The sequence below is a fragment of the Jatropha curcas genome, chromosome 6 (genome assembly GCF_041381405.1).
Source record: "Jatropha curcas cultivar XTBG-Jc1 chromosome 6, XTBG_Jcur_1.0, whole genome shotgun sequence".
NCBI classification, from domain to species: Eukaryota; Viridiplantae; Streptophyta; class Magnoliopsida; order Malpighiales; family Euphorbiaceae; genus Jatropha; species Jatropha curcas.
This window is the reverse complement of record NC_143156.1, coordinates 28,957,157-28,972,115: the sequence shown is the minus strand read 5'-3', so window position 1 is coordinate 28,972,115 and position 14,959 is coordinate 28,957,157. Positions and strand designations below refer to the sequence as shown.

General features: G+C 30.4%; 2 protein-coding genes across 3 annotated transcripts; both read left to right on the top strand.

Moving 5' to 3' along the window:
- Positions 1-3,537: 3,537 nt before the first annotated feature.
- PXN (Mitochondrial substrate carrier family protein) lies at positions 3,538-9,484 on the top strand. Of its 2 annotated transcripts, XM_012232488.4 has the most exons (11): positions 3,539-3,817; positions 3,911-3,988; positions 4,081-4,155; positions 4,914-5,044; positions 5,905-5,959; positions 6,305-6,415; positions 7,225-7,293; positions 7,360-7,467; positions 7,609-7,677; positions 8,213-8,267; positions 8,998-9,484. In XM_012232488.4, exons 1-11 carry the CDS (start codon positions 3,737-3,739, stop codon positions 9,189-9,191), a joined length of 1,026 nt encoding a protein of 341 aa, XP_012087878.1. In that variant the 5' UTR covers positions 3,539-3,736; the 3' UTR covers positions 9,192-9,484. The 2 variants fall into 2 exon arrangements, with proteins under 2 accessions (XP_089579569.1, XP_012087878.1); XM_089723443.1 differs by lacking the exon at positions 7,609-7,677 and having other exon boundaries at positions 3,538-3,817.
- Positions 9,485-10,290: 806 nt separating this feature from the next.
- LOC105646621 (Microsomal signal peptidase 25 kDa subunit (SPC25)) lies at positions 10,291-13,561 on the top strand. Its single transcript, XM_012232506.4, has 5 exons — positions 10,291-10,470; positions 10,578-10,729; positions 11,110-11,191; positions 12,993-13,135; positions 13,272-13,561. The coding sequence occupies exons 1-5, from the start codon at positions 10,390-10,392 to the stop codon at positions 13,366-13,368; spliced, it is 555 nt and encodes a 184-aa protein (XP_012087896.1). The 5' UTR covers positions 10,291-10,389; the 3' UTR covers positions 13,369-13,561.
- The last annotated feature ends 1,398 nt before the right edge of the window (positions 13,562-14,959 follow it).

Genomic DNA, 14,959 nt, shown 5'->3' with positions numbered 1-14,959 from the left:
CTAACAATGACGAACTCCTGAGTAGGATTAACCTAATCCAACTATACTTAGAAAGCTAGTCAGAGTTTTTAATAACCTTAGAGTACCATATCAAAAGTGAGGTTATTCGCTAGAATCAAGAATAATGAACAAAAAGATTTTGTTTAGATTTAAAAATTATAACGATCAGCTCTTTGAACAAAGCATTAATTGAAAATATTGTCCAAATGCAATTAGACTACAAGCGGATTTAGTTACAGTGGCTTAAATTATTTCTACATAAATTACTTTTTAGCTATGCTGAATCCGCTTGTGCTATGTACATTTTCATGTTCCTTGAATTTTCTTGAAAATTCTTAGAAAAATTGCATTATTTTGGTAAATAGTTTCAGAATCACATTATTTTAGAAAATAGTTTTACAAAATACGTTAGTATTATTCATGCAATCTCTCCTTAGTTTGCATCATCAAAGTCAAACAAATCTCCTCCTTGGATATTAATTCATTGTTGGGAGTTGAGTAACATGTAAAGCTGTATAATTAATGAAGGGCTGACCCATTTGTCCTCTCTATTTTTTAATTTTTGAAACACCATTTTATGTATAAAAAAAATCAAAGAAATAATGCAAATTGTTGCCTTGATACGTTTTCTTCCATAAGTAGTAAGATGAAAAGACACCAAGCACTTTCAATTTGGAAAGAATTTTTGTATCGAGAAAAATCATCTAACCATCTAATTTTCTTTTAAAAAAAAAGATGAAATGAATTGGTATTTTTATTTTTATAACGAGAAAAATAAATTTAGATATCAAAATAAAAGATTAATGAAGTTCATACACGTATTATTTGATTATCCTTACACATTTAAAGCTACTTTCATTTGATTATTCACAAATAAATTTGCATACAGTTACAGTTAGACATAACTATATGCTTGAACTTTTTTTTTAATACGCAAAAGAAAAAAAGTATTTATCATTAACTTTTGAATTTTTTTTTAATTCTCTTTTACTCGTTCAAAATTATCAATTGCCTTAGACAAAAAAATAAAGATTATCACCCATCTTTTTCCCTCTTATTTTATTAATAAATTAATAGGAACATAAATATTATTAAGTGAAATAAATAATAATTTAGGCAAATTAAGAAATTTTTATTATATTTAGATAGTCCTTTAATTGTTTCTTTAATTATCATGAAAAATCTCAAAATACCATATAAAATTGAATGAGTGAATATACGCTTTCATTATCTATATTTAAGAGTTAAAAATTTTAGTAATTAATTTTAAATTGTGGAACTAATTTTAAATTATAAATTGCAATTTAATTTATAAAAAATTTTAAGCAAATTATTTGTATTTTTTTTTTTTGAGTGGAAAATGAATTGTTTGTATTTTAATTTTTAAGTTACTAATATCACTTAACACTTTTATCTTTAAAAATTATACAATATGGAAACCAATGTATATATTAAAATAAATTCCAATAATTTTAATCAATTTAGAAATTTATAATATACATAAAAGTGGGAATGGGAAATATATGGATCACAAAAAATGCTTATTAAGTATATAGATTGACAAAAATATTATTAAAAATTTTAATTTGATTCATTGAAAAATAAAGATAATTAAATTTTAATTGATCGTATAAATTTTCTATTTAAATCTAAATTTTATTGGATAAAATAAAAAATTATATTATATACTAATAATGTATATATAAAATATGATAATATTATTTGGTAAAAGTGAATTTACATATGTGTAATTTCTACTTATATGTAAATTTGCTAATAAAAATGAGACATTTCGTGTCTAAAATGACCATAGTACTTTTTTGTATCCTAATACCAACTAAGTTTTGACCTAACAATCAAACAAATATTCTTTACGTACGGGTTTGAACTTCACGCTCATCCCTCTTTAATTTGTAACCTTATTAAAGAATATTGAATTTTTAAGAGAACTAATTGAGAAATGTTGCAACTAAATATAGAAAATCAAAATAAATTAAAGAGTATTAAATTTCTTACAAGATAATAGATAAACGTTGTAATCAAATATAGAGAAATCAACATGTATTTGACAAGGCTGAAGGAAAAAATCAGCTGTATCAATTAATTGTCCATATAATTACCATAAGCACTGTGTTATATCTTTATATAGCAAATTATCCATCAAACAGTGACGTTTTTCCTTCTGCAAAATGCAAAACAATAGCAAATTTAAGACTCCATTTATTTTTTGACAATAAATTTTTTATATATCTGTAATCTAATGATAATAGATGAAAAAAGTGGAAATTAGTAGGGAATATTGAGATTATAAAAAACGCACTTACTAAGTTTATGGATTGGTATTAATATCATCAAGCATTTTAATTTGATTACTTGCAAAAATAAAAATAATTTAATTTTGATTGGTTATATAAATTTTCTATTTAAATCTAAATTCTATTGGATAAAATAGAAAATTATGTCAGATAGTATTATATAATGTATATATTAAATATAGTAAGGGTATAATTATTTGTAAGAATTTTAATTTTATTGATTTAAAAAATAAAGATAATTTAATTTTGATTGGTATATTAATTTTTTATTTAACCTAAATTATAAGTGATAAATTAAGAAATTATATTATATTCTAAATAAGGTATATATTATATATGGTAAGAATAAAAAATTTTAAAGAATTTTTAATTTTATTGATTGCAAAATTAAAGGTAATTTAATTTTGATTTGTTATATTATATTATATACGGTACATATTAAATATAGTAAGGATATAATATATTTAATTAATATAATAGTTAATATTAATTTTTTATATTTTACTAATATACACCGTTTATGGTATCATATTATATATGAAAAATTAGTTTAATTAAATTTAAAATTATTATAAAAAAATTTAAATTGATTGATAATTAATTTTATTTTCATGGACATTTAATTGTTAACTTATAATAATTTTTTATTACTATAAATACATTATTGTGGCCGGTTCCGATTCGCAAGTATAGAATACATAGTCAAAGGTTCAATACAGCAGGCATCAGATATGTTTGTTTAAACAAGGCGAGAAGGAAATATAGGCGATGCACCAATCTTCCATTGACCTTTCATTAACAATTTATTTAATTATCCAATTTTTTTTATTTTATTATTTCATAATGTTTTTTCTATTTTTATGAATATTCTTAAATTTTTAGTTAATGATATTGTAATTTATAATAAAAATTAATGAAAAATTATATATATATATAATTAAGTTATATTTAAATTAAATTACATTTACCTATAATATGTAAAAACTAGAGTATAAACAAGGTGCAAAAAAAAAAAAAAAAAAAACTACGAACAAAATATAAAATTATGAGAAAAAACAGAAAAAGAAAATCAAGGAAGGGAATATGCTTTTTGTTTTTTTCCCTTCTTGGGAGTTGGAAACTAGAATGGCAAGAAAAGGCCAACTCAGTCTGAAAAAAAGTGATACAGTGAGGACAAAACGGTAAATATATAATCTCAACAACTAACGTCATACGCATTTGTTTTCTTGAACGGAACAATTGAACAGACTCATGGAAGACGACGTGGGAGACTTCTGAAAGCAAATCCAATACCGCCAAACGTACAGATAGTCTCTTCAACTTCTTTCTTCCTCTCTTTCTCTAGAATTAGAGATCTCTCCGTATTACACTTTCCCGGGAAAATTACAGCTTAGTTAGCAAATTTTCCTGAGAAAATTTACATGTCAGACGCTTTGATCAATGGACTCGCCGGAGCTGGTGGCGGGATCATCGCTCAGCTCATCACTTATCCTCTTCAAACGGTAGGATACATGATCTTTATGCTTTTTTTGACATAAAATTATTATTATTATTATTATTATTGTTGGTTATTTGTCACTGGCTTGATCTTACAGGTAAATACTCGGCAACAAACGGAGCGTGATCCGAAGAAGGAGAAGAGGAAGCTTGGCACTATAGAGCGAATGTGTCAGGTTCTGTTTTTGTTTTTTGTTATTTTGTATTATAAGAACTATGAACTCTAGCGTTTTTTATTTTGATTTTCCTTTCTTTAATTTGATTGTAGGTTGTCAAACACGAAGGATGGGAACGGTTGTATGGAGGACTAACGCCTTCTCTTGTAGGCACAGCTGCATCTCAGGTGAGGTCATTTTAGCAGCTTGTTTGTTTAATTGCAATCTAAACTTTATTTTTCTTTTTTGGAAAAATTAGTTTTTGATAAATGTTTCTATTAAAGAAATTGTAGTATATATTGTCATGGTATGGTTATAGATAAAGATAGATTGTACCAGAACTCAAATTGAAATTGTTATTGTGGTCCTGCAGATGCTAAAAATTCCGTCTTAAATCATATGACTTGCTAACTGCCTATACTGCACAATTAGATGAGTTATGTTTAATTATGGTGTTCCATGATGAGACTGAAAAAAATTTGTAAGTGGAGACTGGTTCCATTTCTTGTATGTTTCTGTTCTCCACTGCCTGGTTGTCTATGTCAATAAAACTATAGTAACCTATGACCCTTTGCAGATCAAGCTCTTTTGTATTAGAATTTTAAGACTAATTAGTAATTAGTATGCCTGCTTACCTCTAGTGGTTTTACTTATTTTGAATGTGCTACTGACTTGAGGTAAAAATTCATATTCTTTAACCGGGAATGTATCATTAGTGAAGTTGAGATATGTCAACATGTCTGCTAGCTGAGAGCTATGTATGTTGTTTAGCACATTTGTTCTCCACTTTTCCTAGATTGAACTTCCCAAGTCTAACTTGCTAGATTAATGGATCACACAATTTTGGCTTTCATAAATAGGTTTAAGATATTAGTATGGTGCAAGTAAGTGTCATATTATTTAGATTGTGATTTCTTATAAGCTTGTCATTTTTTTTATGAAACAGGGTGTTTACTATTATTTCTATCAAATATTCAGGGACAAAGCTGAAGCTATTGCACTTGAACGTAAGAGAAAAGGATTTGGTGACGGATCAGTTGGAATGTTTGCATCGCTTGTGGTGGCTGCATTTGCTGGGTAATTAGTTTTGTTCATATATTCAAAGGATTATATTCATATGTCTAGGAATGCTTATGAGTTATGATGCTGGAGGACAACAAAACTACCAACACTTTCAGTGGATCCGTCCTTAGATAATTAGGGGTACTGACATGTCCTTTTTAGTCTTGTAGTATAAAATTTGATTGGCATTTTTTTTTTTTTTCAAATGCTTGGTGAAAATTCTTGTGAATAGATGATCTTGAAAACTCTTTTAAAATCAACTCAACTAACAAACTAGTTGGTTACATGGAGCTAAAAGTATTTATCATGACTATTTTTTGATTTAGCCAAATGAAAAATTTTCAAATCGTAATTTAATGTTATATTTGAACTGTAGCTATCTATTCTTTTGCAGCATAAAGCAAATGTATCCCCTCTCTCCAGCTAAATTGTGCCATCCTTTATTTTCAAAATTTGCAACTAACCATCAGCAATGAAAAAGTCTTTTAGAAAATGGTTTTGCTATTGCTTAGGGTGTAATTAATGACCCTTTTCCTTTTCAAATAATTTTAGAAATTAATTGAATATTTTAAAAATAAAGTTGGCAACAGTTATTAACCAGAAATGTTTTTTAAAATAAACAAAAATATAATTTGTGTCCTCTGTCCTGAGTATTTTATTATTTGAATTTGATTAAAAAGGTCCTAACAGGGACATTCTATATAGAAGAAAATATAGTTTTGCTCCCTGAAACGGTGATAGCATTCTAAAAACTCGAGTCAAACTAACATAAATTTCTCATCCAACTCTATCGACATTTTATTTTGACTACCTTTTCACTTTAGGATTCACGTGATTTGACACCTAAACGCACATTTGGTTCCTTCTTTGTGCAGGAGTGTAAATGTGTTGTTGACAAATCCCATTTGGGTAATTGTTACACGAATGCAGGTAAATTCTATTTGACATTCTAATTTCTCTCCAAAACATTATTCAAATGACCAGCTAAGCAATAAATTTTTGAATGAATACCTTCAAAAATTTGAAAGTGGCACAAAATCATCTGCATATCTTCTAATAAGGCTATTCTTTCTTTTTTTAAAAGACTAAGGCTTTTCTATTCAATTTTAAGCTATTCATTACATCTGCTTTCCTTTTCCTTTTTACAACCGATATATTTTATTTATAGATGTTTACCTAACTTTCAATCTGCATTTGCCATTATCTCTCCTGGATGAGTTCAAACTACATTGTGCTTTTATTAGTTTCTTGCTTTAAACTACTTCGAACTTGCAGACTCATACAAAAGTGTCAAAGAAATGCAAGTCAAGTGACTTATCATCAGTTGCTGCAAATGAGACTGCCATAGATGGAATTGAGCCTCCTCCCTATGGAACTGGCCATGTGGTATGTACAGTCAGATGTTCATTTTCTTGTTCTTCTGTAATTTCGTCATGGCATATGACTTGGAGATTTTTTTACCCTCCGTCAATAATGTGAAAGCTCATTTTGTGCAAAGTATGTTCAGAAGGTTGGCTGTGTATAATAACTTTGCAATTAAGTATAATTCTGATGATTGGTGACTGGTTTTGCAAACATATGGTATTGTCATTTGTAGGGGCTCCAGTAAAAGGATAATGAATTGGATCTTCAATTTCATCGTGCCAATTTAGGTCATAGTTATACTTCGTTTTTTGGAGAGAAAATAATTCAGATATAAAAGCTGACATTGAAGATGACAGTTAAATTTAAATTCCAAGACTCCAAGCCTGAAACCAAAGTGGTTCCTTCCGAATTCTGGATATCCATAAGAAAAAATATGCATTATCATTGCCTTCTCAAGTGTTACAAGTATTGTTGATAGGGTGTGGGTGAATGGCGAATGAAATGAAGAATAGCAAATTCTTTTATATATAAAAAAAGGAATTTTCTTTTATATATAAAAAAAGGGTTATTGGAACTTTGTTCTATTTCTTGATGTGCTATTTTTTTGATAACTTGTGAGGTGTGTTAGTGCCATCAATTTATAGGGTTTTCTTGGTGAAAGTTGGAAATTGTCAGTACTTCAATAGCTTTGTCATATAGCTTTACTGTTAAAATTGTGTCTCTCTCTTTTTTTTTTTTTTTTTTTCCTAAAGTGTATCTTACCTTGTCGATGCAACTCATAGTACTGGAGCTTTCTCTTTATGGTTTTAATGGAAGAACAATGTTTACAGATTCAAGAAGTCTATGATGAAGCTGGGGTTTGGGGTTTTTGGAAAGGTGTATTCCCGACATTGATCATGGTACGTGATAATTGACTATTAAATCTGCTACGGGTTGTCACTGATTTCCTGCTATTTGCTCCATAGGTGAGCAATCCTTCCATACAATTCATGTTATATGAGACCATGTTGAAGAAACTCAAGAAACGACGGGCCTCAAGTAAGAAGGGTGACAATGGGGTCACTGCTCTGGAGGTTAGCTTTTTCATTCAGTTCCCTGAGGCTTCACTCAGTCCAGTTCTTTGTATTAGTTTTCTATTCCTAAAGCTCCCCACTCCAAATATTTACACAGCAGTGCCACCCATTTATAGTTACATAATTGCCTGATTTTGCTAGATATTTCTTCTTGGAGCTTTGGCAAAGCTTGGAGCTACTGTTGTCACATATCCTGTCCTTGTTGTGAAGGTACAAGGATTGCTTATCCAGCAATACAGTCTTTATTTGCAAAACCAGGTTTCACAGACAAAGGATGGCAATGGATTGTCATTGAATTCACAGAGAGCTTTAATTGGATTGCAAAACTTTCATCCCACTGCCTAGAAAATATTGGCATAGTTAAACCAACTAGGATCTAATGAATCTAAATATTGCTTTGGCCATCACTGAACAGCCTCAGATATTGCCATCCAATGAAAAGATGGCAGAAAATATGCAATTGAGAAATGTTTGCTTATAAATCACTAGACTAGAGGAAACTGAATAAATTATTGTAGCACAATCACTGGATGAGATTAAATAGGTACAAGGAGAGAGAAAAATAAATAGGAACATTAAAAGAACATAAGAATGTTAAAATCAATGTTTGGCCAATAGAATGTCCTCAATTTAGTTGCAGAATGTTGCACCCGTAGATTGATGTTTGAAAGATGATTCTCTAGATCTGTTTGAAACTTGCTTTGGTTTCTGTTTAGCTCCCTGATTGATTTATTTGCCTTGGCAGGCAAGACTTCAAGCAAAACAGCTTAAAACTGAAGATAAAAGGCACCATTATGAAGGTTTGAAATATTTTTATCAACTTTAACTATATTGTTGTGAATGAAGTTCGTTCCAAGTTCCATATTGGTCTTAGCTATAGCTTAATGCCACAACTTTTGCATGTTAGTGATATGTAACCATGTGCTATCCTTCTAGTATTTTTTTTTTTAAAAAAAAGAAAGTACAAATTTGCTAAAAAAAGTGCTATAACAACATTTTGTGTCTTTGACTCATGTGGCTGGAGTCGGAGATTTATCTCTTCATATATGACAAATTATCTATGGTTGAGAAATCCTTTGTTTGAGAAATCCTTTTTTATTCTGCGTAATTTTAATGCATTGCATTGGAGTTTTAAGAGAATGGAATGGAAAGCGAATGGAGGTGAATGAAGGATATGGAGAGTAGTGTAAATGGGAGTTAACTAACCTTAATTTGTTTGGGAATTTTAAAAGGAATATGAGATTAATTTGTTTGGTTTAACGGTAAAGTTACTCCGCTTTTGACCTAGAGATCGTGAGTTCGAGCCTTTTTGTAGAAATATGGGGAAGGCTGCATATAAATGTGGGATGTTTAGCATGGGGAAGACTGCATACAAATGTGAGATGTTTAGTATACTTAAGAAAAAATGGCATTTGAAAGTTAATGGATATAACAATTTAACCTCAATTAACTCGTTTAAAAAAAAAAAAAAAATTGGTTGAGAGGTTAACATTCATTTACATGATTTTTTATTTCATTCTTTCAATTTAGGTACTTTGGATGCTATTCTCAAGATGATTCACTATGAAGGCTTCTATGGCTTTTACAAGGGTATGAGCACAAAAATCGTACAAAGTGTTCTTGCAGCTGCTGTTTTATTCATGGTTAAGGAAGAACTTGTCAGGGGTGCGCGATTACTGCTTACAAAGGGAGGCATTAGTACAGCAAGATCAAAGCCTCCTTGATTGCTGCTGTATTCTCTGCTTCTCTCCTCCACTCCCCCTTCTTCTGATTATTGCTTCAAAATTATGACATTGCTATTTAGTAACTGAGCTCGGCAGATTATTGGATCAAAGTTGCCTGGTAAACTGTTAATTTAAAAGCGGTGCCAGCATTTCTAGGCTTGTTTCTTGAAATAAGAGCGATCTATTGCATGTTGTAATATTTATCAGTATACCCAGTTAATTCTTTTTAGGGCTACTTAATCAAGGATATTTACTATAAAAGACACGTCTAATACTTGGTTTCTACTTTTAAACCTGGTCCTTGTTTCTAAAACGTATTTACTATTTGGTTTCAATGTTTCAATAATCGTATTTACGATTCACTAAGAATCAAAATTGAGTACCCAACTCCAATTGGTTTACAGCGACTTATTTCATAAGCTTTGATCAGTTTCGTTTGATCTAGAACGAAAACAAATTGCGGTTCTTTGAAAGGTGTATTTTGAAATGATAATTGAAGTTTGGCCAAATGTGTAAATTCACCTTGTATTTGAGTGTAGTTATGTTTTTAGGTTCTTTGAAAAGAAAGTTTGAGTGACGAAGTTTGTTAGATGCAAGTATTTGAGGGGTCTAAATCATCTATTTTTTCAACTTACCAGACTGGAGGGTCAGATTTGATAACTTCAAATTGCCCATGTTTTATAGAAGCCTAGCTTATCACTGAATGAAATTAATTTTATGTACAAAAACATCCTTTTAATTGTTTTCCATGGTTTTGAATATTGTTATAATGTTTTACTATTTTTCATATAAAAAAATTGAAATATTTTATTTTATTTCACAAACATGTTAATATTTTCTTTTTATTCACATTAACTTGATGCTTAAATTCTTTTTGTATGTTTAAAATTATTTTGGCAATAATTCTTCAAGTTTTAATACTCTCTTTTAAAAAAAAAAAAACAAAAAAAAGAAAAGAAAATATTGAATGAATCCATCCAATTCAAAGGGAACTGCAATTCTAGCTTCAAGCCCAGCCCACCAAAAAGCAAGAGCGGTAAAAAGTTTAATACGACGCCGTTTATATCCCGCTGACCCAAAAGAATAAAGGTAACGTCCACCTCCTTCTTGCCCTTTGCCCACTCTCGTTCGCTGGTACAGAAAACACTCAAAAATTTCTCTCTTACTGTCCGAATCGTAGCTGCAAAAGAAACCAGAAATGGCGAATAAGAACCCAAAGAAAGCTAATCTCTTAGATCACCACTCGATCAAGCACATACTCGACGAGTCGGTCTCCGAGGTAATATAAAATGCATACAAATCTACACAATAAAACCCTAAATCCCCTAATTTTCTTATCGCTGTCGATTATTTGAATTATTACTTCTCTTTGTTTCTGATGTCTAGATTGTTACGAGTCGTGGATATGTTGAAGATGTGAGGTTGAGCAATGTAAGATTGTTGATGGGCAGTATTATCATAATTATAGCTCTTGTTGCTCAGTTTTACAAGAAGAAGTTTCCTGAGAACAGAGACTTTTTGATCGGCTGTATTGTATTATATCCTTTGAAACTTTTTTTTTTTTGGTTAGTTTTTGTTGTTTATATATGTTAATTGAGGAATTATCCGTTTTGAGCAGCTGAGGAAATGTAATTTTTTGTTTTTCTGAATCATGACATGAATTGTGAGATTTAGCAGTTATGTGTCAGGATTGAGGACGAGTCTTTTAAATCTTGAATGTTTGGGTTTTCAGTTTTTTCTTTCAATGTGATGACTATATTTTTAAATATGTTTTTATCTTAGTTTAGGTTTTGATGAATTTGGGGATATGTCTGTAAGTCTGTTCCTTGTGGCTGGAAGATCATCTTTGGAAATTGTTGTTTAGATTTGTTTTGTGAAGATTTTAAGCTCTGATTTATTTAACCCTTGACTCTGGCAAGTATATAGTCTTCAATGGATTGTTGCAGCTGATTATATATACAAAAGAGAAGAATGCAATCTTATTCACGTATCCTCCTAAGGTAAGTTTGGCAAATCTAAAAGAGGACATTTGGCCTATAACAGCTTCTAGTTCTATATTCTTTTATGTGGTACTGCTGAGGCATTCCTGTTGTAATGTTTATCTTGCACCTTGAACTGTAGATTAATGCATGTTAACTTTTTGATATATAAAAGTTCTCATAGCTCAATGTGCTTATTTAGTGTATTATTCAATTGCCACCACAAAGATATAGAGATACATAATGGTCTTTTCATGTGACAAAAATCATTTTTGGACTCTTTTGGTTAGAACAGACTTTAGATGATGGATATAAGATAAAGATAAATTGCTCTGCTTTTCATATGTATTGAGGTTTAGAAAGTTTGTCGTTTAAGCCAAAGTGTGCATTTCTTGGGCATTGGCTTTGACACAGGAATATGCTGATCATGCCCTGATAGATAGAATTTGAAAGTTGTTGCTCAGTTGTACTGTTTGCTTTGAAACCAGTAAAAGAAATTTGATAAACAGCCTTAATCCAGCTCAAAGTTCTTTTTCTTAGATGCTGTAACACCTCAATTTGATGCCAATAGCTACTGGTATTGCATTTGGACTTTTTACTCTCTCAATTGGATGCCAGTAGATGCTGGTATTGCATTTTTTTTCTTTTTATTCTTTCTATCCTTCATAATCTTCTTCGAAAACTTGAGGATGCTGGTGTACCATTTTTCCTTGTCTTTATCCTTATCCTCTTCTATGCAAATGCATGGTTGCAATTCGCATGCTTTTGCTTGATGGTTAATTAATAGTCTAGAATGTTTGGTAAATTAGTGGATAGTTGTTGTTTGGTAAATTAGCAGTTCAATTTGAATTAATAGTCTAAAATATAAAAAACAGGAATATTAATAACTTGTAGATTATATTTCAAAATTTACACTTTATTTTGTAAACTTTTAATTTTAATATGTTAAATATTTAATGTCTAGAGACAAATATATTATCTTTATTATAAAATATAATGTAACAAATATTATTTTGAATGACTAATATTTTTTATTTTTCTAGGACTAGGAGTGAATAACTAGCATTAACATCCCTATATTAAACTACAAACAGATGACTAGTTTTACCATCCTTATGTTAAACTTCAAGTGTTGGTGAATAATAAACAATGTGACACACTATTCTGGTATTATTGTAATTGTGAAAACATTAAATGACCTTTACATCAACTTCTAGCATTCCACTCCCTAACAACTACAAAATGCAGCCTTTCTTCATAGATTCTGAAACACTAGAGGTTGATTGGTTGTCTGCCAAAGGACAAAAACTCTTAACCAACAACAATAACAAAGTTTTAATGCCAAACTAGTTGAGGTTGACTACATGAATCCTTTGTTTTCATTCTGCTTCGTTCATAGCGAAGTCCACACTGATGTCAAGTAGTAGGTCTTTTGAGATAACTTCCTCCATGTGATTTCAGGTCTACATCTTCCCCTTTTAACACCTACCAGAAAGGATAGAGACTCTTCACCAAAAAGATAAATTGGGCAGATGGAGTCTGAAAATAAGCCAAGTCAAAGGGGCCTGCGTCCTTCCTAAAAATAAGCTATTTAGGTTAAATTCTCACTGGTATTGTTTGACATAGGGAGATACTGGTGTGTTCTCCAAATAATTTCATTTGTAAAGCATGAATGGTGTGAAAAAATATATAGTTTATGGCATAATGAATCTAATGTCATCCCATGTCTGCTGTCTTGTACAAATGACAATGCAATGTTATTGCTCCTTCCAACATCGATTTTCAGAAGATTCCGTAATTTTCAATTCTTTGTTTTATGCAGGGATCTTACACTAGCACTGGTTTAGTGGTCTCTTCTAAATTGCCCAGATTTTCCGATGAATACACACTAAGCATAGCAAGTGCAGATCCCAAATCAATTTCTGCAGGGAAACCTGTGCACTTTACCAAGAGTGTCACCAAGTGGTCTCTCTCTTATACTCACATAAACATGCATACAGGCGCACACAAATAATGCATGCACATTCCCTTCATTGATTTCATAAAATTGCAAGTGAATCTCACTGCAGTTCTGCATTTCTGACTTTCCAAATTACTGCAGGTTCACCAAGGATGGAGTTTTAGTGGAAGGTTTGTTCTGGAAAGATGTTGAAGAACTAATAGATGATTATGCAGGAGAACCAAAGAAGAACAAGTAATCCACTGTTCTAACAACGTTGAGTAGATCAATGGTTAGACAGATAGAGGTTGAACATTATTGTGATTTAATATGGATGTTCATCGAAACTATGCTTCTTCCCTTGAAAATTTTTGAGGCAAACTAAATGAATTGACTAGCATGATTTCTTAGACAACCAAAGAAATTATAGTAATCTGCAGTTGCAGACAAAAGTCCTGATGATTGCTTTCTAGCTATTGTTTCTTGGCATTTGCAAATTGCAGGAAAAAGTTTTCGCTTCCTCCTGTGTCTCAGGTTTTCACTTGCAATTGCGTATCACCTAAATACTGTCACCTGTGTGGATCTTCGTTGCTATATTGTGGCAGTATGTAACATCTGCATTTCATATCTGTTTGCATCACATATCTGTTTGCATCACATATCTTTGCACTTAATTTTTAAAGCATAGAGTTTGATTGATTCATGTCGTTTTGATTTTTTGATCCATAAGTCAGAGCTTCTGCTTCATGGAATAACATGTAATTATAATAATTATCTCATAGGAATAATCATTACTGACATGAATTTTTAAATATATAATAATTTATTATATGTAATAATTTTTTTTAATATTATTAAATACAGATTTTATAACTAGTGAAAGTAGATCTTTTGTTCCATTAGCTATTCTATTTATTGACATTTTTTGCATTAGCTATAATTTTCTGTCTATAGTTGAAGCTGATCTTGCTTTCATTTCAACATCGTCTGTTGCCCTTCTTTTTTTTTATTTTTTTTGATGAAAATTGTACTGATGTTCTGGCATGCTTGTGGGTAAATTATGGTGTAAATAAGCTTAGTTAACCTTATACCTGAGTTCGAGCTCAAAAAGAGCTGGGTTCAGTTTACAATAGAAAGTAAAAAAAATATTGTGGCTTGTTTTGGAGTTCTGGTTCGAGTTTGAACTCATTTTTGTAGGCTTGGTTTGGAGTTCTTTTACGTGCTTGTCTATTATTATTGAGCTTGCTTGTGAGCTTCATTCTAAAGCTCGATTTTAATTTTATTAGATAAGCACGATGAATAATTTTAAGATTAATTCGTTAAAGCTTATTGAACAAATTTTTTTGGCTAGTGGAGTGTTGAGCAATTTATGATTGGAAAAACAATGTGGTGTTACGTTTTTCTGTGATTTTTATTCTCTTAAAGAGTTATTATTATTTTTGGTATATATTGGAAGCTCTCCCTTGGAGGTACTGAAACTTTTTATTAGAGTGGTTCTGCGTTTCTTTCTTTTTTTTTGTGTGTGTGTGTGTGTAATATCAAACATTCATCTAATATCATTATTTGAAATAATTCTGTCCTAATGAATTTCAAGTTGAAAATTTAGATTAAGGTTGGAATATAATCAATGGCCTATAGAATATTGATCTGCAGTTATGCAATGTTTGAGAAAGATGTGAAATGAAATGATTTTATTCTGTTATGTTAGTAAGTGATCAAGGCATTTCGGAAAGTATATTATTGTTGATCGACGCAATAATATTTGTTTTGAGGTAATATATATTTGCAACTTTATTTAAGGAAAAAATAATTTAGATTCAAATTTGGTGGTTTAATTAAAAGAACCGTAT

What these genes read in the sequence shown, in the direction of transcription:
- PXN (XM_012232488.4), top strand. Translation starts at nt 3,737, where the DNA reads ATGTCAGACGCTTTGATCAATGGACTCGCCGGAGCTGGTGGCGGGATC. An exon ending in TATTCCCGACATTGATCATG is followed by an intron (nt 7,294 to 7,359) that starts GTACGTGATAAT and finishes TTTGCTCCATAG; the next exon opens with GTGAGCAATCCTTCCATACA. An exon ending in TAAAAGGCACCATTATGAAG is followed by an intron (nt 8,268 to 8,997) that starts GTTTGAAATATT and finishes CTTTCAATTTAG; the next exon opens with GTACTTTGGATGCTATTCTC.
- LOC105646621 (XM_012232506.4), top strand. Translation starts at nt 10,390, where the DNA reads ATGGCGAATAAGAACCCAAAGAAAGCTAATCTCTTAGATCACCACTCG. An exon ending in TTGATCGGCTGTATTGTATT is followed by an intron (nt 10,730 to 11,109) that starts ATATCCTTTGAA and finishes TGACTCTGGCAA; the next exon opens with GTATATAGTCTTCAATGGAT. An exon ending in TATTCACGTATCCTCCTAAG is followed by an intron (nt 11,192 to 12,992) that starts GTAAGTTTGGCA and finishes TGTTTTATGCAG; the next exon opens with GGATCTTACACTAGCACTGG.